Source organism: Carcharodon carcharias, chromosome 14 (assembly GCF_017639515.1).
Source record: "Carcharodon carcharias isolate sCarCar2 chromosome 14, sCarCar2.pri, whole genome shotgun sequence".
NCBI classification, from domain to species: domain Eukaryota; kingdom Metazoa; phylum Chordata; class Chondrichthyes; order Lamniformes; family Lamnidae; genus Carcharodon; species Carcharodon carcharias.
The window spans coordinates 18460462-18486937 of record NC_054480.1 but is presented as its reverse complement, the minus strand read 5'-3'; the positions used below and the strand labels follow the sequence as shown (position 1 = coordinate 18486937).

Genomic DNA, 26476 nt, shown 5'->3' with positions numbered 1-26476 from the left:
TGATTACTGCAATTAGTGGCCCCATAGCCTATGAAATGGCTGGGCTAGGAATGTGCCATGAGTTATATGAGCCCATTTCAGTGAAGTGTGTGTAGTTTACAGATCTGTGCCTTCCTATTGCACATGTACTTCCTGCCACTAATCCCGAGATAGAGTGATGCTGAATAATGGATAAGTCATTTATCAGGATCTGGCAATTTCCCAGATTACATTTATCTGTTGATGTTGCTCTTGAGGGATTGTCTACCAGTTGGGGGTTTGTAGTTGTACCTATCCAAGTCTAGATTAATGAAACAGCCAGTGATAAATTATGCAGTGTAAATAGAAAGTGCTGGAATTACTCAGGAGGCCAGGCAGCATCTATGGGAAGTAAAGCAAGCATTAACGTTTCAGGCCTGTGACCTTTCATCAGACAAATTATGCAGTGTTTACTGTATGTGGATAATTTAAGGGATTATAGAGTACAATGTACTCGGTGGAGGTAATTTCACTTTGTTCTATTTTCTTGTTTTTAAAAACTTTTTGCAAGCTGCATGATGGTTCAGGGAAATAAAGTTTGGCACAGAGCGATACAAATCAATAAGGAGCAGGGTCTAAGTGTGCCTAGGTAGCTTGACTGTGGTGGTGATGTGGTACAGTTCGCTTAGGAAGTTCCAAGTTGCTGTTACAACATGCGCTTTTACATGTTGTAGTCTGGATCTATGGCTGGTGATAATCTTTTAAATCTTTTAAATCTATGGCTGGTGATGGTGGAGGCTGTAGTATAATGGGTTAATAGGATAATTATGGTAATGATTTAGTGATGCAGGTCATGATGTGATATGGACATCAGCAGTCACGTGCTAACGATTCTGTAAGGCAGATGGAATAGTCTGTAATCGAGAGATGTCCCTACTGAGCAGCTCATCAAATATATAGTGTAAATAAACCAGTTTGAAGTAACCAGCTGAGTCAGGCCACAGTTACTCCAGATAAGATAAGCCACGCAACCAGTATACAGAACATGGTGACTGTGGTGGTGACACCAATCTAACAGAGTTAGTGCCATCGACTGAACACACACTGCCCGAAACTGGAAGAAAACCTGATTGAAGCGAGAATCTGCAAACATTCCTAAGAAGGAGGCAACTGGAAAGCAGGAACGATGTCAGTACCTGGCGAGCAAGCAGTCACTGCCCCTACCCTGCCTGTTCGAAAGTCTCGAGCCCGCAGAGAGGCCAAAAGTAGGAGTTATGGAAGAGACACTTCCTCAGGTATTAAGCAGCTTCAGGTCTTCAAGCTAAAGTGCGGCAGCATTCGGTTAGTTCTTTACTTTATGCTCTAGGACCGGTTGCTGATGATGTTCTTTTGAGACAGGGAGTAGAAGAGACCTCCACACAGTTCAAGACTCTCCTAAAAACTTTTGACAAGTATTTTGAGCCAAAACAAAACCTCGTGATTGAGTGGGCACGCTTTAATCAAAGATCCCAAAGACCAGGGGAATCAGTCGAATTATTTCATACCGACCTATATCACCTAGCCAGTTCTTGCGGAAATGGTGCATTGAAAGATGAACTTATTTGCGACTGCATTGTTGTCAAAGTCCGTGATATAAAGCTCTTGGATTTTTTACAGACCAAAGACGACCTCAACCTTGATCAAGCAGTTCAGTACGTGAGGCAGGCCGACCTCAGAGTGATAAATCGGGCTATAATCCATCGCAACACCGAGGCTCTAGATGACTCTGTTAGCTGGGTAGGCCCAAGAGCAGCCCTGCCCACTCAAAAGCCCGCCAAAGCGGGCAAAAGGGCAGAAGACCCTACAGCAGCCATCTTCAGGTGCTTACGCTGCAGCGCAAAGAAACAACACAGGCACCAAGATTGCCCAGTAGGGGACGCAGAATGTTTCCAGTGTGGGAAACATAGAAAATAGGAGCAGGAATAGGCCATTCGGCCCTTCAAGCCTGCTCCACCATTCAATATGATCATGACTGATCCTCTATCTCAACACCATACTCCCACGGTCTCCCCCTTACCCCTTGATGCCCTTGGAGTCCACAGCTTTCTGGCGCCTCCACAACCTTCTGAATTCCACAAGTTCACCACCCTCTGAGTGAAGAAGTTTCTCCTCATCTCAGTCCTAAATGGTCTACCCCGTTTCCTGAGACTGTGACCCCTTGTTCTAGACTACCCCACGCCCCCCCACCCCACCCCCAGCCAGAGGAAGCATCTTCCCTGCATCCAGTCTGTCCAGCCCTGTCATAATTTTATATGTTTTAATGAGATCTCCTCTCTTTCTTCTGAACTCCAGTGAATACAGGCCTGGTCAACCCAATCTCTCATACGAGAATCCTGCCATCCCAGGAATCAGCCTGGTGAACCTTTGCGGCACTCCCTCTATGGCAGGTATATCCTTTCTTAGGTAATGAGACCGAAACTGCACACAATATTCCAGATGTGGTCTCATCAAGGCCCTGTACAGTGGCAGTAAGACATCCTTGCTCCTGTGCTCAAGTCCTCTCGCAATGAAGGCCAACATACCATTTTCCTCCTTAAATGCTTGCTGCACCTACATGCTTGCTTTCAGTGATTGGTGTACAAGGGCACCCAGATCCCTTTGCACATCAACATTTCCCAATCTATCACCATTTAAATAATACCCTTTCTGTTTTTGCTACTGGACATTTCAAGCGCTTCTGTAAGTCCAACAATTTTAATAGAGGAAGAAGGCAACTGAGTATTTATGAAATGCAAACAATCCAATAAATTGGAAATAACAAAAGAGAAAAAATTAGAGAGTCCCTATGGGAACTACATAGTCTTGATCAAGACTATTGGTCAGTTAAGTGAAAGTAAAAGGCTTTGCCACTGACATTAAAAGTGACACTGGAGCTGCTGTTACAATATTAGCTGATCATCAGGACTGGCTCCAATCAATACCCCTTTATCCATCAGATATTAAATTGCAAGGTCCAGGTGGCACACGCCTTCCAATAAAATGTCACCTAATTACCACTCTTCACCACAAGGGGTGACAGATTGCTGACTCCCTCTATGTTGTCTACAATCAGTGGCTATCCTTAATGGGCGGAGATCCAGTATACTACTGGGTATTCTGGAAAAAGTGGATGGCAACCTGCCAACTGGATGCCTTTCATGGAGGAATTTCCAAAGTCAAGAGTCGAACCAGCGGATTTTCACCATACAGGGGTTTATCCATTGAGCAGTGGTTCACTCTCCATCACAGAGACACCATCCACTAGATCCCAGGCGGAGATGGAGATTGTGGATCTCGGGGTTCTTTCTGAAGCTAGGCCAGAGGATGCAGATACAGAAGGCACTGTGGCAGATGTTGGCCATCTGCAAGAAGACCTTTCGGACCTGAGTTGGGCTTATTCCTGAAGAAGGTAATGAGAAAGAAGCTATTGTAGCACCGAGTGATCTATTGGAAGATGAGGTCCTGTAGGTTGGTACGCTATTGGAATCTACAGCCAAAGCATCTGAAGTCACTGTTGTCTTTTTGGAGGAGTCAGCTGGGTTAGCTGTGGCAGAGCAGCATTCAGATCTTTGTCCCACTGAACCCACCAATGCAATGCCTTGTACATCACTGGTTAACCATGAAGAGGTCGTCCAGGGAGAACAAAATGCTTGATTCCATGGAAGAACACACTGGCAGAATGTGGGTACAGCCTATTAGCCTGGGTGAAAGTAACTTGATGCCCACACTTTAATCTCATCAGAAAATCTCCCCATTAAAGCTGTCCTTCAGCGCAGAAGCTGAGGCCAACTCTTCGGAGATTCTATAGCTTCAGAATCCTGTACAGGAATTTTGTCTTTATATCATCTTGGAGATTCATCCCATTTGTGAAAATGATGTTGTCTTATCTTCTCACCCTCACACAGTCTTTCCATTGACCACACTGGAACAACCTCGCACAGAGGAAAGTATGGTAATGTTACCACTGCCTACAGACAATGAATGTAATTTCCAAAATGGGAAATGATCTCCTCTTCATTTCCTGCAATGCCTACAGGAATGTTGTCATTCTTCTCATCGTCCAAATTCGTTCAACTCTCAGATCTTCTATAACTTTTTCATCCTCAGTGCAATGTGAATGATATGGCTGTGAAAATCTTTGTTGGAGTTCAAGACCCTTTGTTTTCTCACGTCTTTTCCCAGAGTGTGACAAGGTAGCGGAAGAGTCCTGAGCAAGTCCATGTTCTCCAGGGAACAGAGGAGCGCCCACATGTTTCCAAGCCATCTTCCCGGAGAGCTGAGAACACTGCAGGAGATTGAGTTCCTTATAGCAGTGAGTTGGGGTGAGGGAAAAGTAGGAGTAGGAGCTGGATAGAATCTGTAACAGTTAAAGGAAGTTACAGAAGTGCAATGTTTAGTAGTTTAAGAAATAGTTTAACATCATTAAAGAAGTTGAAGGTATACTTGGGAGGAGGTATAGTATAATGGGTTAATAGAATAGTTATAGTAATGGGTTAGTGATGTAGATCATGATTTGACAGTGACATCAGCAGTCATGCGCTGGAGAAACTGTCTGTACAGTCTGTACTCAGGAGAGATGTGCCTGCTGAGTAGCTCATCATGTATGCACTGTATATAGTATAAATAAATAGTTGGAAGTAACTACCTTAGTCAGACTACAGTTACTCAAGCCACACAGCCAGTATAACAAAACAGAGGCTCCAACGTCCTTTCCATCACATGGCTCACCAGGAATCTCTCCCACTCTTACCACCTGCTACTGGTATGTTTTGGAAGGATTTGCAGATTGATACTCAACCTGCTTGGCCGCATGATGAACGCACCTTCCTTGGCCATCATGTCCTGGGATAAGCTTTGAACCCAGAGCTTCTGGCTTAGCGGTAGGAACGCTACCCACTACACCACGCAACCTCCATTTGACTGAAAGTGGTATTGTAATAGGCTCCCAGGTCACTTAGATAGGGATGGGGAATGAAATGGGTCTTGGCTATTGGTCCTGATCACTGCCCAGCTGGAGAAGTGAGCGTGCACATGCAAATACTGTTAGAGAAAAGGATTTGCCCAACTTTGGTAGCCCCTTGATATCCCTAATCTCTTGCATGAAGTATTAACCAGTTGGTTGAGAAGCCACCCTGATCCCATTAATTATACGAACATACAAACAAGGAGCAGGAGTAGGCCATTCGGCCCCTCAAACCTGCTCCGCCATTTAATAAGATCACGGCTGATCTAACAGTAACCTGAAATCTGCATACTGCCTACACCCGATAACCTATCACCCCCTTGCTTATCAAGAATCTATCCACCTCTGCCTTAAAAATATTCAAAGCCTCTGCTTCCACCACCTTTTCAGGAACAGAGTTCCAAAGATTCTCAACCCTCTGAGAGAAAAAAATTTCTCCTCCTCTGTCTTAAATGGACGACCCCTTATTTTTAAACAATGACCCCCAGTTCTAGATTCTCCCACAAGAGGAAACATTCTCTCCACATCCACTCTGTCAAGACCCCTCAAGATCTTATATGTTTCAATCAAGTCGCCTCTTACTCTTCTAAACTCCAGCAGATACAAGCTTAGTCTGTCCAACCTTTCCTCATAAGACTACCTGCCCATTCCAGATATTAGTCTGGTAAACCTTCTCTGAACTGCTTCCGATGCATTTACATTCTTCTTTAAATAAGGTGACCAATACTGTACACAGTACTCCAGATGTGATCTCACTAGTGTTCTGTATGACTGAAGCATAACCCTCCTGTTTTTGTATTCAATTCCCCTCACAATAAATGATAACATTCTATTAACTTTCCTAATTACTTGCTGTACCTGCATACTAACCTTTTGTGATTCTTGCATAAGACCCCCAGATCCCTCTGCATCTCAGAGCTCTGCAATCTCTCACCATTTAGTTACTATTAACTAGGCTTCAGGAAATGAGGAAGAATGAAACACTGTAGCCTCCTCAGCCAAGTGTGAATGGGACTTTGGCATACACCAAGTATAGTGTGTGAGTGTAAATGTATCTTCATTATGTGTATATTAGTAAGTTTTTGCATTCATGACCATGGTGGATGAGGGAGTCAAGTTTTCCCTGAGTAACTAAGTTAAATAAAAATGTGGAAAACCTGAAGAGAGCAGGACTCTGACTCCACCACCTGTTAGGCACTGAGCCAGCATGGGACATAATTATTTAATACAGAATGTGCTTAAAATAAGGATGAGGCCAAAAATTACCAAGGAGCTTGATGTCAGGAATGAAGAATAAAAGATGGCACCATTCTAAATTCGAAAAAAAAGCTTCTAACCACTCTGCTCGGTTCTCTAACTGAGACCACGGCACTCATGTTTGCAGAACATCAGCCAGGGTCACCAGCCGAGAACTGGGCTAACTTTGCTTTCACTGTTCTTTTTTCCCTCTCTCTAAGGAAGTGCTTCACTCATCCAGACAACATGGCTGAGATTTAGCTCTCAATGGGTTAGGCTGTATATGCTGCATAGACATCACTTTTAGCGCAGTACACATGGTTCCCTGTCCCGGGTCATTTCATCAGGGGTTGGAGAAGTGATAACTCCACAGTAACGAACCATATTGCACGTTACAAATCAAAATGCCTCAAGGACTCGGGTAACGGGGTATCTTTTCCTCTCCTAGGATCACCGTGAAGGATCTGAAGAGCATGCTGTCACAAGTCAACTACCGAGTGCCCAACATGAAATTTCTGCGGGAAAAAATTACAGTAATTGAATTCTTTCTGAATTTAATTAATTTGTCAAGGCAAATATTACCTCACCGATTTATCTTGTTTCAAATTTTTTCCTATACTATGATGTTGCCGATTGGCGCACAGTAAGCGTGTAGACCAACCAGACCCCAATGTGGTCCATCCAAACTCTGTGTCACTCCAGACCAATCCAGTCCTACCAAAACAGGCAAGGCAGCTTTAACAGGAAGTTTGCCTCTTGTTTTTCATTATTTTCATCCTTTTACCCTATGGTATTTTTTTTCTCCAGTACTGCCACCTGCTCAGCTTCTGTGACTGAGCTGCATCTCTTCCCACTGAGTTCGATTGAGATTCTGTTCAGACTCTGGGTCTAATCCAGCCTCTCTTCTGCTCACCTTTTGTTTGACTGACCCTCTTGTCAATGAACAAATCAGCCATGTTACTAATCTGAACATTGCCAGCAAGGGCTGCTAGAAAATCTGTTTGCCATTGTGTCCCCATATAATGCTCTGCCATCCAATATGTCAATAGAATTTCTATACCCTCCAGTATCTCCTCCATATGTTGTTGTGCTATCCAGTGTCTCCATTTCACACTGTACCGCCCAGTGTGTCTATATGATGTAGTACTACGCACTTTCCCTATACCATGCTGTATTATCCAGTGTCTCCATTCCATAACATATCACCCAGTGTATCTGTATGATGCTGTGCCAACACTGTCTCCATATGATGCTGTACCAGCCAGTGTGTCCATATGATACCATGCCATCCAGTGCCTGTGTACAATGCTGCCTCCTCCAGTGTGTCCATATGATGCTAAGCCACCCACTATCCCCATGGCATGCCATACCAGTCACTGTATTTCTATAATGCTATACCATCCTATACCCTCAGTGCCTCCCTACTGTGTTGTACTATCCAGTGTCTCCAACCTGTACTGTACCACCCAGTGTGTCCATATGATGCTGCACCACCCACTATCCCTATACTGTGCTATACCACTCAGTGTCTCTATGTGATGTTGTATGGCTCAGTGTCTTGGACCTGATGCTGGATATCTCAGAGTTCCTGATGTGACCCTGTGCTGGTTGATTCTGCCCCTGAAGTCCAGTCTCTAATATATGATCCTGCACCATTTGGAGTCTCCATGGAGATCCTGCATTGGCCTGCACCTTGGGTATGATCCTGTATCAACCACTGTCTTCCATGTGACGTTGTAGCAGCTAGTGTATCTCAGTGTGTTACTTGTGACATAGGACCAGCTGCCCATTTGGATGCAGTATTAGTTGTGACATTATACTGGCCACTCAGTTCTAGGAACAACTACTTTAGTTCTATAATGTGATTGGAAGAAGACAGGTCCCAGACAGAGAGGCTTCCCCTCTCCCCTTCTCCAGAATGAGTGGTGTTACCAGTAAGATCAAATCGTATTTCGTGCCAGGGAATAAGATAGCTACTTACCTAATTTGAGTCTGCTGGTTGCTTCCTTTAATGCCCTCAGGACTTGGAGTTGCGGAGTGGAGATGTCACTTACTGTCAGTTTGCTCAGCTCTACCGAAGCCTGATGTACGACGCTCAGAAACATGTAAGTGCCAAATGTGATGATGGGATTTTTAAAATATAAAGAACTTTCATGTGTGTAGTGCGCCTCCAAAGTGCTTTTGAAGAACAGTCAGTGTTGTTTCATAGCCCACTACAGCAGTCAGTTCACGCACAGCAAATTTCTCCATTAAGCTGAATGATTGGTTAATTGCTTTCATTGGTGGTGATTGAAGGCTAAGTGTTAAGCAGGAGATGGGGAGAATTTCCCGACTCTTTGAATAATGCCGTAGGATCTTTTACATCCATTTGAACAGGTTTAACTTCTGAAAGATGGCACTTCTATTGATGTAGCAATGTCATCTGACTTCTGCACTGAATTATCAGCCAATGGCATGTGCTTATGCCCTTTGATGCGGCATGAACCCGTGACCTTTGAACTTAGAGCTGGAACCACCTTGAGATTATGTTCTTCCTTCAGTAACTCATTGGTGAAAGCACCAGCTGGTGTGGTACTCAGGAGAAAGGCCCCAGATTTGATCATTGATCTGCATTGAGTTAGCTGATTTCAGTGCAAGATTGGTGTGGTCTAAGCTGAGGGAGAGCTGCACTGTCTGAGGTGCTGCTTTTCAGGTGACACATGAAACCAAGGTTCCAACTCTTCCTTTAAGTGGTCTTGAAAGATTGCACAGAAAGATTCCAAACGAGAGCGGGAGAGTTCTCCCTGCTGTCCCAAATAAGACTTATCTGCCAACCGACATTGCTAAAACTGTTTATAGGGTACGGTCAGGACCCCCGATTTCCAGGTCCTGACCCCACACTGCACCAACGTCATGTACAATGAATGGCCAGAGGGCGCACTTGCCGTATAATTAACAACAACAACGGGGGGGGGGGGCGTAGGGAGCTGGGGGACCAATAGGATGGAAGCATCTTCTCTGCACTTTTTACAAAGGTTTAAAATGGCCACAGGTGCCGAAACCACCATTGGTGCAGCAGGAACCCCTTCATAGGGCAGCCTGTTATTGCAGCTATGGCCACCTAGGCATGGCGGCTGCGGGGAGAAGGCCTCAAATTGATCCTGGAGAGCTGGTTAACCCCCCCACCCCCAAAACCGTGGGCCTGCCACCAGAAGGCAGTCTGCAGGTGTTTGTCAGAGCCCAGAACTCTGCAGTGGGGCCCCCTCTGATCACTGGCCTTAGTAGGCCTTTCAATTATGTTAACAAGCTACTGCTGCTTGTGGACGGGTAGCTTTCACCTTGCCTGACCTGCCTCCTTAAGAATGGCCCAGAGGTGGGAAGAAGCCAGCAAACTGGCACACGGGCCACCGCCAGGAAATTCCAGGCTTTCCCACCTCCAGCGGGCTTACAAAACCCAACCCATCCAGTCACTTACCTCATTGCTGGCAATGGGAGCTTGCTGTGCTTAAATTGGCTGTCGCATTTTCTACATCATAACAAGGGCGACACTTCAAAGAAATTTCTTTAAAGCCCATCCTGAGATCATGAAGGATGCTAAGTAAATCCAGGACAGGGAGAGAGAAAAAATTGTACTAAAGTTCCTGCTAAATTGGCTACGTTGCTGTGCTGGGATTAAGCTCCTGTTGTGGTTTCCACTAATGGGTCAGGGATGGAACAAAAGAGGAATTCCTCACAAGAGGGCCATTAATAATCAGTGCCCTTGATGCAGTATGCAGACTGTACTGTTTCACATTATGTGGGAAAGAGATTTTTTTTATATTTATATAAGAAGCATCTGTTTCTCATTCTGTTTTGTTTCTCCCTCTCCAGATGGAGGTTCGCTTTCTTCAGAGGTAAGTGGATAAAATCACTTGAAAAGGGTTTGGAGAATGTGATGTGGGAGACACTTAGTGTCTTCCGCGTCATCAGATACTTGACTTATTAGCAGCTGATCCTGTATACAGTCCCCTTCACTTATAGCCAGGGTGTTGGTCTCAGTGATTTGCACTCTATAGGCAGTAAAATAAAAACCCTTAGTCTGTCTAAAATTTTAAGAGGTATTTCCTTACTGTACCTGCATCTGATCTAGGTGCCTTGTTTTGCTGGCCCTCAAACTTAAAGGGTGTAACTCTAAAGGAAGGAAGTAGCTTACAGCAATAAGACCATAAGACCAAACTGCTAACTGTTAGACTGAAACAGGCTGACCATCGAGCGCTGTCTAACCTCCTACAGTTCCTATAGGAGATCTCACTTCATGAATCAAGACGACCACTGCTGATGATTGGCGCTGTGCTGTTCTCACAGGCCTTTGACAGAACAGCAAATAAAGCCAGGTACAAACAGGGGCCCTGCAGTGCTGAGGCACTCAGCTCCTCGGGTGAATAGCTAACCGTACTTAATTGCACCCTAATGAGAGGCAAGAAGCTTAATGGTGGCTCTGAAATAGCCAGGGTTCTTTACGTGATTATAAACAATGTCCTTGTAATTGGCTTCAGCGGAAATGGCAAATGGCTAGTGCTATTATCCTGATACGACACAGTGGGGATTGTGTAAACTAATGTTTTGTACAATGGTCACCCTTGTTGCTCTATGGATTGATGGTGCCACCTTCAGAAGTTCAGACATGGAGTCTCCAGGAGTTACCCAATGGTGTGTTAATATTTCATGATATGTGGTGAAATATTGGCCTTGGAGAAAAGCTGGGAAATTCTTACTGATACAGAAAAGTATCTCCTACATGGAAAAGCTTGAAAATCTTTGCTATTGTTTCCAAAGACAGTAAGATCCCCCTGAGCTTGTGCCAGAGCAAAGAGCTATTTCTCGGACATTGGGGTCTCAAATTTGGCAATCGTATCTTGGTGCTGCTCTTGACAGTCTTGACGACTTTTCCCTGTTGTAAATGGATTGTCAGTTTGTCCCACCTCTGTATTTACTTTCAGCGTGCCATCTTAATGTGTGAATTCCCAGGTCCCTCCGTTCCTGCACTGGCCCCCTTTAAAATTGTTCCATTTAATTTGTATTGCCTCTTCCTTCCAAACTGCACCGCCTCAACGACAACAACTTAGATTTATACAGTGCCTTTAACATAATATTGCGTCACAAGACGCTTCGCAGGAGCATTAAAAACAAAATACGACACCAAGCCACGTAAAGAGATATTAGGTCAGGTGACCAAAGCTTGGTCAAAGAGGCAGGTTTTTAAGGAGGGAAATGAGGCAGAAAGGTGTAGGGAGAGAATTCCAGAGCCTGGGGCCTAGGCAATTGAAGACATGACTACCAGTGGTGGAACAGTTATAATTGGGAATGCTGAAGAGGCTAAAATTAGATCAGTGCAGATTTCTGAGAGGCTGGAGGAAATTACAGAGATAGGGAGCGGAGAGGCGATGCAAGGGTTTGGAAACGAGGATGAGAATTTCAAAATCAAGGTGTTGCTTGACCAGGAGCCAATGTACTCGGCGTGCACAGGAGTGATAGGAGAATGGGGTGAGGTACAAATTAAGACATGGGCAGCAGAGTCTTAGATGACCTCACGTTTACAGAAGGTGTCATGTTTACCAGCCGGGAGTGTGTTAGAATAGTCAAGACTACAGGTAACAAAGGAATTAATGCCAAGCTGCATCACCTTCATGCATCAGTTTGCCCAGTGCATCTCCCTCAGTGCCAAACTGCTCACTTCAACACCATGTTGTTCTGTTCGAACGTCTGTAAATAATTGCAAAGTAGCACTGCTCTGACCCATTCTTATGCTTTGCAATCTTTCTTAATTAAATGAGATAAACAGGAATGTTCCTATAAACCCTCCCTCTCAGAGGGAGTGATCAGAGTGATTTGTCAGCTGCTCCTCGCTTAGATCAGGTGACCTATCCTGGGCCATGACTTGTGACCTTTTTATCCCACAGGAGCTGTGAGAGGCCTGAACTCAGCCAAGTCTCACTGCAAGATTTTCAGCAATTTCTTCTGGAGCATCAGAAAGTAAGTTCTCTCAAATAAACCAGCCATGCATTATCTAGTCAGTGCCTGTCATCACCAGAGTAACGATTCAACCAGAGGGTAGTTCCAGGTAGCATTAAACCACTTTGTCTCCTTTAAGCAAGTTGTTCTCCTGAGCAGGAGGGGTAACTGGCAGTGTGCATTTTACAACAAGGAAATGATTAAGTGACCAAGGTGGTGGGGGCGGGGGGGGGAGCGGGGAGGGCAGCTGATTGGTAAGTATTTGACGCTAACATATCGGAACAGCGTTTCCGCTGTTTGAACTCTGTGCACAGAATTAGTAATGCCAACCGAGTGAACTAGTATATAGGAGTGAAGTGTCTCCCATAAGTTTGTAGGAAAATCAGTCACAGCGCTCGCTACCCACTGTCATATTTCAGAATGGTTTACAAAGCCTTTGATTTTGCCTTAATGATCACAGTGGGTTTTTTGATTGAATATGCGTTTTACAAGAAGGTACATCATTCATGAACAGTGCTGACATTATGTAATTGATGTCTAGGAGTTGTCCTTTGGTGGTACAGAACTCTCTTTTCTATCTAGGAATTGTGGGCGACTGATATCCATCAAGTCCGAGAGTTTATGTTCAATTACCTCCGAGACCCACTCCGGGAGATCGAGGATCCATTTTTCTACCTTGATGAGGTAAGATTGCCTCCAACTGTGAAGCGCATCCTATTATTTGTGGGCTTCAGTTACTCAGCTGCAGCACTACATAGCAATGAGACTCAGGGCTGCTGTAAGTAGGAAGAAAATAAAAAAGTGAAAGACTTGCGTTTATACAGCACCTTTCATGACTTAGAACATCCCAAAGCATTTTGCAGCTAACAAAGTACAATTTGAAGTGTGTAATGTGGGAAACGCAGCAGGACAGCTTAGTGCTCAGCAACTCCCAATAACAATGTGATAATGACCAGATAACCCGATTTTATGATGTTCAGTGAGGGATTAATTTTGGCTGGAACATCGGGGATAACTCTCCTGCTTTTCTTTGAAAGAGTGCCATATGGGATCTTCTCGTACACCTGAGGTAGACGGGACCTCGGTTTACCATGGCAACCAAAGGACATCTTCTCTGGCAGTGCATCACTAGAGTGTCATCTGTTTTGATGATTGTGCTCAAGTCCTGGAGTGGGGTTTGAACCTATAGCCTTCACACTCAAAGGCAAGAGCACTACCAAATGAACCACCACACTAAAAGTAATGATGAGGGAGTGGCAGACTGATAGTTGAGAGTTTGTGGAGGGAAAGCCTGAGCAGTTTGTGTCATCAATGGAGGATTTACTAAAAACAAGCAAAGTTTGATAATGTGTCCTTCTGACAGGTCAAAATGCCATGCAGATCAAGAGTGGCTTCACATTGATTCCCAGTCTCTGCTGAGCTGGCCAAACTTAGCATTGATGGTATTTGAGGAGCTATACCTGGCCTTACTGCCAGTGGGTTAGGTGCCCCAGAAAGAGTTGCTACCTTTACAAGAAGAGGCTTTACAAAAAATTGATAAGCACTGGTCTGTACATTGACAAGAGGTAGTGCCATTTTATGGAAGCAGTGGGTTTATATTTTCAATCATAGCGGAGTAGAAACCATGTAATTTCCTGAAGAAAACAGGAGCCCAGTTAAACCAGCCTCAGCTGAGTTCTCTGTCCCTGCTATCTCAAGAACAGTGATTCTTAAACTGTCTAAGGAACAACATCATCCAAACCCACGACCGCTACCATCTAGAAGGACAAGGACAGCAGATAGATGGAAATGCCACCACCTAGAAGTTCCCCTCCAAGTCACTCACCATCCTGACTTGGAAATATATCGCCGTTCCTTCACTGTCACTGGGCCAAAATCCTGGAACTCCCCTCCTAACAGTACTGTAGATGTGCCTACACCACATGGACTGCAGTGGTTCAAGAAGGCAGCTCACCACCACCTTCTCAAGGTCAATTAAGGATGGGCAACAAATGCTGGCCTAACCAGCGATGCCCACATCCCATAAATGAATAAAAAAAACCTCCTTTGGCTGAAGTCAATTTTTCAATTGACTTCGTAATCACAGCGAAAGTGCAACATGTAAAGAGTGTTGAAATAATGCTTTTAAGAAAACAGGCATTTGCTTACAGATATAGCGATCTTTGTGCCACTTCATGCACAATTCCCCTCCTGGGTGAGACACCCTGTACTCCACATGTGGCGACAGCATTCTGCTCCTGCCTCCCAGCTTGCACCAAGCCAGCTTCTGGTTGCGCATGTCACCTACTTGTAAAGCTGGTCATGCTCGATAAACCCCCTGGAGAGTCTCCATGGGGCCTCAGTTTGCAAACCACTAACCTAAAGCACATTGCTCAGTCACCACACCTGAGTGATACTACTGGCTGCACTTTGTACTGAGTGACAGCAGAGCTCCATACCCCTGTGCTTGGGAGACAAGTGCAAAGCTAAACACTCCGTGAGACGAATTTATATCCTGGAAGTGGACAAAGAGTCCCATGTAAAGTTCTAACGTTTCCTTCACCCCCACTCCCACCCTCACTGCCAAAGAACTACTTCTAAAATGTGACTTTGGAATATAGGAATAGAAATGGACCATTCGGCCCCTTAATCCTGTTCCCCTCATTTAAATAGATTGTGGCTGATCTGTACCTGAACTCCATTCACCCACCTGGGCTCCATAACCCCGATACCTTTACCCCATTCCAATTTTGCAATTTCCAGTTGATCCAGTATCCGCAACACCCAGGGGAGAGAGTTCCAGATCACCACCACCCTCTGCCTTGGATTGCAATAATATTTCACAAAGTGCAAAGTTCAATTGTTGTACATTAACATAGTGGTTATGTTTATGTTTCTGGGCTATTAATCCAGGTGCCTGAACCAATGATCTGGAGACACAAGTTCAAATCCCACCTTGGCAACTAGGAAATTCAAATTCAATTAGATAAATCTGGAATAAAAGCTAGTATCAGTAATAGTGACCACAATTGTTGTAGAAACCCAGCAGGGGTTTACTAATATCCTTCAGAGAAGGAATTCTGCTGTCTTTACCTGGTCTGACCTCATTATGTACACTTGGTTGAGAGTCCAGACATCTATTAGAATAGCAGAACGCCAACACCCATAGGAAACTTTGTTTGATCGACAGCTCATCCTCTCTGATCTCTGCTATCAATTTCACAATGTTTGTTGACATAAATCAAGTGGTTTGAAACATTTGTGGTTTGTGGGTTTTGAAACTTCAGAGGGCATGGATCATTGCACTTTTATTAGCTTGCCATTCAGACCTTGTTCCATAGGAGAAAGTGATCAATGGATTACATATTTTCAAAGATTTTTTTATACATCCCACTTTTCACTATGGTGTTCACTGGTTCTAGAAAGTGTACAGTGGGTCAATGGGCATGGAAGTTCCAGAGCCTGGCAAAGGGGGCAATGACTCTGAGCTGAAGCTCCTCAAGGCACAGACCTTTACTACAGATGTGTTTGCACCGAGAAAGAAAACTTCCAAGGGGAGAACCCACCATCTGTGGTTAACTGAAAAAGTTAAAGACAGTATCAAACTTAAAGAAAAAGCATGTAATTGTGCAAAAGATGAGTGGCAGGCCAGATGATTGGGCAGAGTATAAAGAACAGCTATGAAGGGTAAAAAGATTGATAAGCACCATCCAATGTGGAGAGGATGGTTCCTCTTGTGGAAGAATCTAGAACTAGGGGTCATGGTTTAAAAATAAGGGGTGGCTCACTTAAGACAGAGATGAGGAGAATTTTTTTTCTCTGAGGCCTGAGAGTCATTGGAACTCCCTTCCTCAAATGGCAGTGGAAGCAGTCTTAGAATATTTTTAAGGCAGAGCTAGATAGATTCTTGATTAACAAGGGGGTGAAAGGTTATCGGGGGTCGGAGGGAGGTTACGATCAAATCAGCCACGATCTTATTGAATGGTGGAGCAGGCTTGAGGGGCCGAGTGGCTGACTCCTGCTCCTAGTTCTTTCGTTCGTATGAGGGGATATAGGGATTGGGTGGGAGGGCAGAGCCTGGCATAAGGGGCACGAGAGGCCTGAGGGTACGAGCGGAAGGGCAGAGCTTGGGTTAGGGAGTATGAGAGGGCATAGAGCGGGAGGGGGGCATAACCTGACATAGGGGGCATGAGGGGGATCCTTTTAACTTAACTTTCATGCAGACTAGGTTTCATGACTCCTCTTTAAAGGCACTCCCGAAAATCACATAGCCCAAAAATAGGGTTTTTTAAAATTTCATTCACTGGCCAACATTTCATGCCCATCCCCCGTTGCTCTTAAGGTGGTGCTGAGCTGCCTTCTTGAACCGCTGCAGTCCATGTGGTGTAGGTACACCCACGGTGCTGTTAGGAAGGGAGTTCCGGGATTTTGACCCAGCTACAGTGAAGGAACGGCGATATTATTTCCAAGTCAGGATGGTGAGTGACTTGGAGGGGAACTTCCAGGTGATGGTGTTCCCATCTATCTGCTGCCCTTGTCTTCTAGATGGTAATGGTTGTGGGTTTGGAAGGTGGTGTCTAAGGAGCCTTGGTGAATTCCTGCAGTGCATCTTGTAGATGGTACACACTGTGGCTACTGTGCATCGGTGGTGGAGGGAGTGAATGTTTGTGGATGTGGTGCCAATCAAGCGGGTTGCTTTGTCCTGGATGGTATCAAGCTTCTTGAGTGTTGTGGGAGCTGCACTCATCCAGGCAAGTGGAGAGTATTCCATCACACTCCTGACTTGTGCGTTGTAGATGGTGGACAGGCTTTCGGAAGTCAGGATGTGAATTACTTGTCGCATGATTCCTAGCCTCAGACCTGCTCTTGTAGCCACAGTATTTATATGGCTAATCCAGTTCAGTTTCTTGTCAATGATAACCCCCAGGATATTGATAGTAGAGGACTCAGTGATTGTAATGCCATTGAACACCAAGGGGCGATAGTTTTATTGAATTCAAATTCCACCATCTGCTGTGGCGGGATCGAACCCAGGTCCCCAGAGCATTGCCCTGGGTCTCTGGAGTACTAGCCCAGCGATAATACCACTACGCCATCACCTCCCCCTGGGAATCCGGGAATCAGGACTCGCCCACGATTTTGAAAGGGCTCCCAAATCAACCCAACTCGGTGAAAATCCCGGCTTCCATTTCTCCCTCCAGAGTTGCTGCCTGACCTGCTATGTATTTCCAGCACTTTCTGTTTTTGTTTCTGAAATGACCACTCAGTTATATTCAAGCAGGTGGTGCCCCACCTGGGGCAATTAGGGTTGGGTAAGAAATGCTGGGCTAGCCAGCGATGCCTACCCACATCCTGTGAATGAATACAAAAAATAATGTGCTATCAGAGTGATTTCACAATTGTCTGTGTGAAAATCAGGCCAACTACACTTTGTAAGAACAACTCAGCTGCAGCTCGATGTTCCAGAGTGCTGAAGAACAAAAGGGGGAATATGCATGGGGCTAGGTGGAGGGTGGGCAAGACTGGTAATGGAAGGCACAGTCCAAGATCATTCCAAGGAGGCTTTTAAAATGGGAAGGGAGGTGGCAAGGCAAAGAGAACTGGATACGGCCAGCGTGAGGGGAGCAGTGAACGTGACTATAATTGTGGCTCAAGTTTACAGAGCAGATACCATACATCTATTTTATTCCATGGGGCTTGAGTTAAATTGTGGGAGTGGTGCTCAGGTCCCTTGCTAAGACCAGTTGTAGCCCTTCCGGAGGAGGTAAAGTGAGGAGGGGTGGAGCGGGGCTGTGGTGTTTTGCTGAACTTCATTGTTGCTGCTAACCTTTGACTGTATATTTCAATATTCTTTCAGTTCCTGACTTTCCTGTTTTCCAAGGAAAACTCCATTTGGGATTCGAGACTTGATCAGGTCTGCCTGGAAGAGATGAGTAACCCTCTATCTCATTACTGGATCTCATCATCTCACAACACGTGAGTAACCACCACAAAATGGTGTAGCTGTGTTCAGTCCCCTATTCTAGCGCGGTTTGCCAGATTTCTGGTGAATTCTTCAGTAACCATGCCACCAGTGCCTCTCCTTTGGAGTAGATTTCCAGAGCCCTGAACTGTATTCTAGAGGTCTTGTGGCGCAGGGAGTAGTGTCCTTGCCCCTAAACCAGAAGCTCTGGTTCGATTCCTATTCCACGGCTTGATGACCACAGAAGGTGTGTTAATTATCAACCTGTAAATCCTTCCAATACACCAATGGCAGGCGGTGAAAGCAGGAGAATCTCCTAGTTGGCCATACTTCATGTGCAGTAGCGCCCCTCAATTTATAGTCCCCTGTGACAGACTCATGGCCTGTTCCAGCAATAACTAACTACAGATACAGACAAATTCATGTGTCATTAGACATGGGGGAGAAATCCACCACCACCCCCCCGCTCCTCCCCAGTGTTGGGAGCAGGCAGGTGCTGAGCCAATCGCTGCACGCCACCATTTTACGTGGGCTGGCCAATTTAAGGCCTGCCCAGCGTGATGTGCGCCTGGTAGCACTCAGTGCTACCTGTGCAGGCGGAGGGGAGAGGGTGGGGGGAGAGTCGGGTCCTGCGCTCTCTCGTGCATGCAAGCAAAGGAGCGCAGAAGTCTCCGAGACACAGAGCTGCCTCAGGGAGATTAATTTGATTTGGAAAACTTGAAAAAAAGGAATTTAAAAATTATTCCGCCATGTTCCCCCCCCCCCCAACCCCCACCCCCCATGTGACAGTGTCACATGCGCTGGGACATGTTTATGAATTTTCATCAAAATTTTTAAATTAATAAAACCCTTCATGAACACTCATCCCGCCCGTGGACGAGGTTTCATGAAAAATGCGGAGGCCGCCTGGGCTCTTCACCTGCACCCCCCCCCACCACCACTAACCTTAAGGTTGGATGTGCAGCCCTGACAATTGCTTTAATTAGTTTATTAATGGCCTTAACAGGCCTTTGACAGTTCAGCGGGCGCGCAGCCGACTCTGGTGTGCGCCTGCCGAACAAAAGATCGGAATGACGTGCGGTGACTTCGGGTAGCACGCCTGAATTCACCACGCGTCACCTAACACGTCGGCGAGCAGAAAATGTTGGCCATGGGAAAGTTTCTAAGTCTAAACTTCAATCTAATCCCCCCCCACTGCCTCCCTCTCTCTCTCCCTCTTCTAAAGCAGATAGATCCACAGGCACAAACTGCCTTGCCTGTATGTGCCCATTCATAGAATAGGGAACAAATTGATGATGTGCTTGGCTATTTTGGCTGAGGGGGTTCTGTACAGAAAACCCCTGAAAGCAGAACCATGCTGATGCTGAGTGGCCAGCCCCGAGTGAAGTGGGGAGTGCGGGTTATTGGAATAGGTGCTTCCTGATCCTTTGTTCGGCCCAGCTACATTGTGTTTTGTCCTTGTGCAAGATGCCCTTTACCTGGCTCTGATTGTGAAGAGCAGATTGTGTAAACCTGTGCCTTTATTAAATGCTGCAGCTGCTACTATCAGTTTTAGGATTGCGGACAGAGATAGCACTGTAAACAGGAAGCAACACAATATTGCTGTGGGTGCAAAGGTGATACGAAAGAGCTGTTTGAGTTGTACATCTGGGGCGGTAGGAAGGAACGACTTCATTCTATCAAACAGCCTTAACTTTCGTTACAGTAACGTGTCACCTTGCAAGGCATAAGAAGTAACAGCAGTTTGAGGCCATTCAGCCCCTTGAGCCTGTTCTGCCATAAAATAAGGTCACGGCTGATATTCCACCCCAATTCCACTTTTCTGGCCCAACCCCATATCCCTTAGCTCCCAAAAATCGGGGCTAATTCTTGAATATACGCAACAAGTGAACATCCCTGGGGCAGAGAATTTCAAAGTATCACTATCCTGACGGGGAAAAAAAACTCTCCTCATCTCAGTTCTAAATGGCCGATCCCGTATCCTGAAACTGGAACCCCTGGGGAAGAATTTTCGGGTCGGCGAGGAGGGACGGGGCCCGCTCACCAACGCGTAAAATGATGCATGGTGACGTTGGGCGGACATCCCACCATCACCCCACATCATGGCGGCCACACAGCCACGTCAAGGGCCTATTATGGCCATTAACAAAGTCATTAAAGCTGTTAAGAATGTTGCCCATCCGACCTTCAGGTTAGCAGTGGGGGGGTGGCGAAGAGCCCAAGCGGCCTTCACATTTATCATCAAACCTCATCCACGGGCGGGATGAGGTTTCGTGAAGGGTTCATTAATTAAATTACATTTTTTTTGAAAAAAGTTAATGGGGCGTGCCCCGGCTCATGTGGCAGTTTCACATGAGGGGACGTGTCCTTAAAATGTTTTTTTTAAACCTTCATTGCATTTTTCACAACTTGAACTATTCTCCCTGAGGCGCCTCCTTGCCTCAGGGAGATTTCTGCACTCTTTTGTGCGCATATGCACGAAAGAGCACAGGCCCCAATTCAGGGAATCCCACCCCCCGCCCCCCACCACCACCACCACCACACACCCCCCCCCACCCCACACCCAGCAGCACAGGGAGTCCACAGTGCTTCTGAGTGTGCGTCACGCTGGGTGGGCCTTAATTGGCCCGCATACGTAAAATAGCGGCGCGCACCCTTTCAGGGGCGTTGATCAGGTTCACACTCGCCCCCGGCTGCACCCACACAACCCCCTCCCCCCTAGTTCTAGACTCTTCAGCCAAGGAAACAGCCATTTCAGCGTCTAACCTGCCAAGCCCCTTCAGAATCTTAGATGTTTCAGTGAGATAATTATCTAAGCCAGCATCAATTCAGATTGTGGCGAGATCAGAGGTAGCAGAGAAGCAGGATGGTGCTCTTCTCAATTTCATTTGCAAATAACTAATCGCAGCAGACTGTCACTTTCCATTGGCCTCTCTACCTAATGTTATCATGACAGTGCAATCACCGCACAGATAGCTGTGGTTCAAGAGGGTAGCTTACCATCACCATCACCGTGCAACGAGGGATGGGCAATAGTTGCTGGCCTTGCCAGCGTCACACACATTCTTGTGAACAAATAGAAATATTTTAGCTAGCCGATCTGAGCAGCAACATCATCTATACCATATCACAGTGAAGTGATTAACAGTGCAACATTTAGATACAGAGGCATTTCTGTGTGGCACACATGATGTCTTCTAATCCAGCGCTCTTCATGATACAATGCTGTTAACAGGACAGGATAGAAATTGGTCTCGCACAGTGGCACAGAACGGACAGTGTCTGATCAGCCACCGCTTATAAGCAGTGCCTGAATATATTTAATTCCATTGGCTGCGATGGAACTGGATATCAGATGCTGCAGATAGCCACCCTTTCTGTGCCACTGCCTGAGATGATTTTCTACCTCATCATCCAAATCGGGCGCTCGAGCGTTGCAAGTGGCCAGAATCTGGCAGCCAAGGTCGTGCTCCGTTTCAGCCACTGTGATGAATGAATGAATCTGTTGCCCATTCGTTGATTTAAAAAAAAGACACAGCTGAGCAAACAATGTGCCTTTCGAGATTCGCTGTTTTGCTGAATCCACTGCATGTGGAATGGTTGCTTTTTTTATGTCTACAACAACTGTGAACATTTCCACTTGACTGTCTTTGGGATATCTCTGACTCCTGCTATCTGTGTTGCAGCTACCTAACAGGGGATCAGTTCTCTAGCGAGTCCTCATTGGAAGCCTATGCTCGCTGCCTAAGAATGGGATGCCGGTGTATTGAACGTAAGCAAATCAGCATGTCGTCTTGTGACATGTATGAATTATTTTATTCAACAACATAAAGCACCATCATTGGCAGGACAGATAGAGATGACAACTTTGTAATGGTTTAGCACATTTTCTGTCCACCCAAGCCCAGGCAGGTCCGATGGAGTGAGAATATTATCTCACCGCTGGTGTTAAGGATCTTGAGTAATTTTTTTTTCCAGAGAATCCGAGTAGTTACTATAACCTAAATTCAAAATTAGCTCAAAGAATGTTTAAAAAAAAAAAGGGTGCTTCAGCTGGTATGCAAATGCACACGTTGGATTAAGGATGTATATATTGACAGTCGAAGGGCGGAATTGTCCCAGATTTGCACCAAGTGGTCGGGAAAAAGGATGTTTTACCCGCCAGTCGCAATGGTGGGTTTTTGTGCCGTCCCATCCCAATCCTGTCTCATTAATCACGCATTCCCGGGAAATACGCCATTTTGATGGCGAGCGGGCTTCGATTCACCAGCCAGACTCGTCTCGCCTCTTCTTCTTGCAGGGGTGCCATGTTTAAAGTGCAGCCACGGTCGCACCTCTCGGTGCTTCCAGCCCAGGAACTGCTGCACAGAAAACATGGCCCCGTAAGGCCCACCCCGATTTAATGACGCATCCCTCGAGCGCCTTTTAGATGCAGTGGAGGTCCGCCATGATGTCCCCTACCCCCACTCTGGGTGCAGGAGGGCCAGCAACATCACTAATCCAACATGAGAGGCAGTGGTCAGTGCCGATCCCCTGCAAAAGAGGACAGCCACCCGGTGCCGCATCAGGATAAATGGTCTCATCCGTTCCACCAGGGTAAGTCCCTCTTCTCATCACGCTCAACTCTCACACTCTCAAACCCATCGCACAAGCTCAGAGATTTCACACCTCAAGGGACAACACCACAAACTCTCTCACACACACCCTCACATCTCCATCAGAATCATACAACACATCACATATCACACGTCCTCATCCTGTCCATGGCTCTGCTCACCACACAAACATTTCACGCAGTGCCTTGTGTCCTGCTCACGCTCTCGCTCCATCTGGTTTCATGCAGGAGAAGCTGGCTCACAGCAGCAGGAAGGGGCCCCAGACTGGGATGGTGTGGCCCACATTAGGCCCCTCAGTCACTTTGAGGACTGTACCATCGCACTGACTGGTGAGAGCATAGTTCATGCCTGCGGTGATGGTGAGGTCAGCAGCAAACACCTTCGTGAGAATCCTGCACCACATCATCCCTCTCTCAATGCAACTGAGACTGCTCTCTCTCCTGCTTTTGACTCTGCTGCCATGCACTAATTACCTCTACTTTGGCTCACAGGGAGCTCTGCCAAGTGACCGACACCCTCAGCCAGCCAATCCCTCAGCTCCATCCATGTCCTAACCACAGCCAAGAGGACACCACCTCCCATTGAAGAGCTGGAAACAAACAGCCTGGAAGACCCTTCACAGCACTTACCCACACCCTCCACCAGCGCAGAGACACATAGATGGCTGGGACCTAGATCTAGAGCAGGATCCGCTTTACAATCTGGTGGTCACCACATGGACACACATCTGCAGCAGGAGGAGGACTGTGAGGGAAGAAGCATCTGCGAGGTCCGAGTCTGATGACAAGCCTCTGGATTTGGCCTTCCAGCTCGTCCTGGGGAGTCAGGAGAAGTCATGGGAACATCACACACAGCTGATGAAGCCCTCAACAGAGTGGCACGTGAGTCGGAGGAGCGCGTTTGCCTGCTCTCTGATGAAGTGGTGCCCACATGTGTGTGTATAGGTGTCCATAGGGAGGATGGCAGATGCCATGGAGACCCTGGTCCTGCGGAACGCAGAGATGGGCACAGACCTGGACTCCATTGTGGTAGCCATGGGTGAATTCCTGCAGTGGTGATGCGAGAGGGAAGCCAGGCACCTCGATATCCCCCTCAAGGATTCAGGCCGGGCTCCTCGGGCATCCGAAGGGAGGAGGAGCGGCAGCTGGGACACCCCTGGGTCATCCACTCGGGAATCTCAGTGAATGCTCACACCGAGTCCCCTTTGCCTGTGACTCCCTCACCCTGTCATCGCAGAGGGAGCAGCTGACCCACAGGAGGACAGCCAGTGTAAGTTGGGGCCCCCAAAGCCTTGGGTCTCCAAAGGACCTATGCCGAAGCCATCATAGGCAACAGGGCCAAACATTGCGCAGGCTGTCTTCACCCCTGCTGCGGATATCAGGGCAGCACCTAGAAGTCTAAGGCGTTCAAAAGTTAAGAAATTCTGATCACTGTTGGTTGCACAGATGAACACATTTCATCACTTTACAATGTGGAAATATATTCACTGTATAATGTGCAATGGTGTCTTTCAGCTTCATTGACAGGCTTCACAAGTCCTCCCACTGCATCCCCCCCCCCCCCCACCCTCTCTCCACCACTAGCAGGTTAGCTGCACACAGCCGGCTCACAAGTGATTCTGAAGGCAGAATTGTGTGTGTTGCAGGGCCTTTCAGAGCCTGGTGCAAACACTCCCCCACGCACACACAGATCCTTCCTGCATCACGCTCACCTCAATGTCCTGAGCATTTTCAATGCTACCTGCTGGGGTTCGCTTTCAATTGTCCATCTGAGCTGACCTGAATCTCCGCCCACCCACTGAACTCACTCCCATGCAATATCTGATCTCGCCCATTATGAATCTCATTTTACTTTCGATTTAGACAGCATGGTGGTGATTCAGTTCTTCATTCACTCCCCCGTCCTTTCCCCTCCCCCAGTCACCCATTTCCTTTCCTCCATCACTGTTGATTCCCCCGGCATCACCTTCCATCCTCCCTCCCCGGCCACAACCTTTTTCCTTTGGGAATGTCCAGGTGAATGCACACGTTCCCTTCCTTCCTGAAAACCCCACCCCCACCCAGATTAACCTCCTCAACCATCCCCTTCCCATCCCCAGGGTCCGTGTCTGCCTCTCAGTCCCCACCAACCACTCTCGCCATCCCTTCTACCGTAACCACTGCACCCTCACCCTCCCACCCTACCGCCTCAATCTGCCCCCGGTCATTCTCGCCATTCCCTCGTTCCATCCGCATCCTCAGTTTGGCTCCCCAGGAGGCAGTCATGGACTCATCAGAGCCCTTCCTTGCATGTTCACTTGGGCGCTCCCCCTCTCCAGGCTTCTTCTCCTTCCCCCACCCCACCCCTGGAACTCCTTCCCCCACAGAGCTCCTTCCCCTCACGGAACTCCCTTCCCCCATGCCCTGCCAGACTCTTCCCCCCCTTATTCCTTCCCCCTTTCTAACTTCTTCAGACGCCCTTACTTCTGCCACCCTTACTCCTTCCCCCTTCCTGACCTTCCTCCCCCCTGGACTCCTTCCCCTCTCTGTACTTCTTCCCCACTCCTTCCCTTACCCCTTCCTCCCCCTTTACACCTTACTTCCCCCTTACACCTACCTCCCCAGTTGCCGTCGCCTTCTCTATTACTCCCTCCTCCCCTGTAGACCCTACCCCCACCCAACCTCCTGACACCTTTGTTCACCCCAACCTCACCTCCCCCGACAACCCTTCCTCTCCCAGTCAATCATAGACCTTCTCCCACCCCCGGTGTATCTTCCTCTCCTAAACACAGCTGGACCTTCCTCTCCAGCCCCTCGACAATCATCCGTTGTGAGCAGACCCTCAACGGTGACTTTCCATCTCCTGTGAGCTGCTGGGCAGCAGAACCATGTCCATGAGAATCCACCCGGCAAGCCATGGACCTTCCTCCAGCCTGCTGTTGGTGTTGGGCTCCAGCGACTTCTGCTCCTCGGATGTCCGCAGTATGAGCGTGGAAAATTCTGCCCAATGACCTCGGGGCAGGATCGTCCGGTTGACAAGCGGGGCCCTTTCGCCGATGTGTAAAATGACGCGGGGTGATGTTGGGAGCCAGCACTTAGCCTCAGGGAGATCTGTGTGCTCTTTCGCGCACATGCTTGAAAGAGCACACTCCCAACTGAGGGAATCTCCCCTCCCCCGCCCGCACAGGGAACGCATAGCGTTTCCTGGTGGACATCACGCTGGTTGGGCCTTAATTGGTGGCGCCCTCCCCCCCGCTCCCACACTTGCCTCCCGACAGGGGGACAATTTTTCCCTTGAATCTATTGGTCTGACCACCCATCAAAGAGACATGTCAATGCTGAACTTTATAAGGGTCTGGTCAGACCACATTTAGAATATTGTGAGCAATTTTGGGCCCCGTATCTGAGGAAGGATGTGCTGGCCCTGGAGAGGGTCCAGAGGAGGTTCACGAGAATGATCCCAGGAATGAAAGACTTAACGTATGAGGAATGTTTAAGGACTTTGGGTCTATACTCGATGGAGTTTAGAAGGATGAGGGGGGATTTGATTGAAACTTACAGAATACTGAAAGGCCTGGATAGAGTGGACGTGGGGAAGATGTTTCCATTAGTAGGAGAGACTAGGACCCGAGGGCACAGCCTCAGAGTAAAGGGAAGACCATTTAGAACAGAGATGAGAAACTTCTTTAGCCAGAGTGATGAGTCTATGGAATTCATTGCCAGAGAAGGCTGTGGAGGCCAGGTCATTGAGTGTATTTAAGACTGAGATAGATAGGTTCTTGATTGGTAAGGGGAT

At 47.1% G+C, this 26476-nt stretch overlaps 1 protein-coding gene across 2 annotated transcripts in view; it reads left to right on the top strand.

The window, feature by feature from the left end:
- Positions 1 to 26476, top strand: part of plcg1 (phospholipase C, gamma 1) — a 155875-nt gene that overhangs the window by 69781 nt on the left and 59618 nt on the right. The window contains exons 6-12 of one of the 2 annotated variants that reach the window (XM_041204279.1): positions 6624 to 6708; positions 8197 to 8280; positions 10025 to 10047; positions 12094 to 12166; positions 12728 to 12829; positions 17982 to 18100; positions 21773 to 21858. In XM_041204279.1, the coding sequence (XP_041060213.1) occupies positions 6624 to 6708; positions 8197 to 8280; positions 10025 to 10047; positions 12094 to 12166; positions 12728 to 12829; positions 17982 to 18100; positions 21773 to 21858 (572 nt within the window). Of the gene's footprint in view, positions 1 to 6623; positions 6747 to 8196; positions 8281 to 10024; positions 10048 to 12093; positions 12167 to 12727; positions 12830 to 17981; positions 18101 to 21772; positions 21859 to 26476 lie in introns of those variants that run through there. The other variant, XM_041204280.1, reaches the window with a different exon arrangement.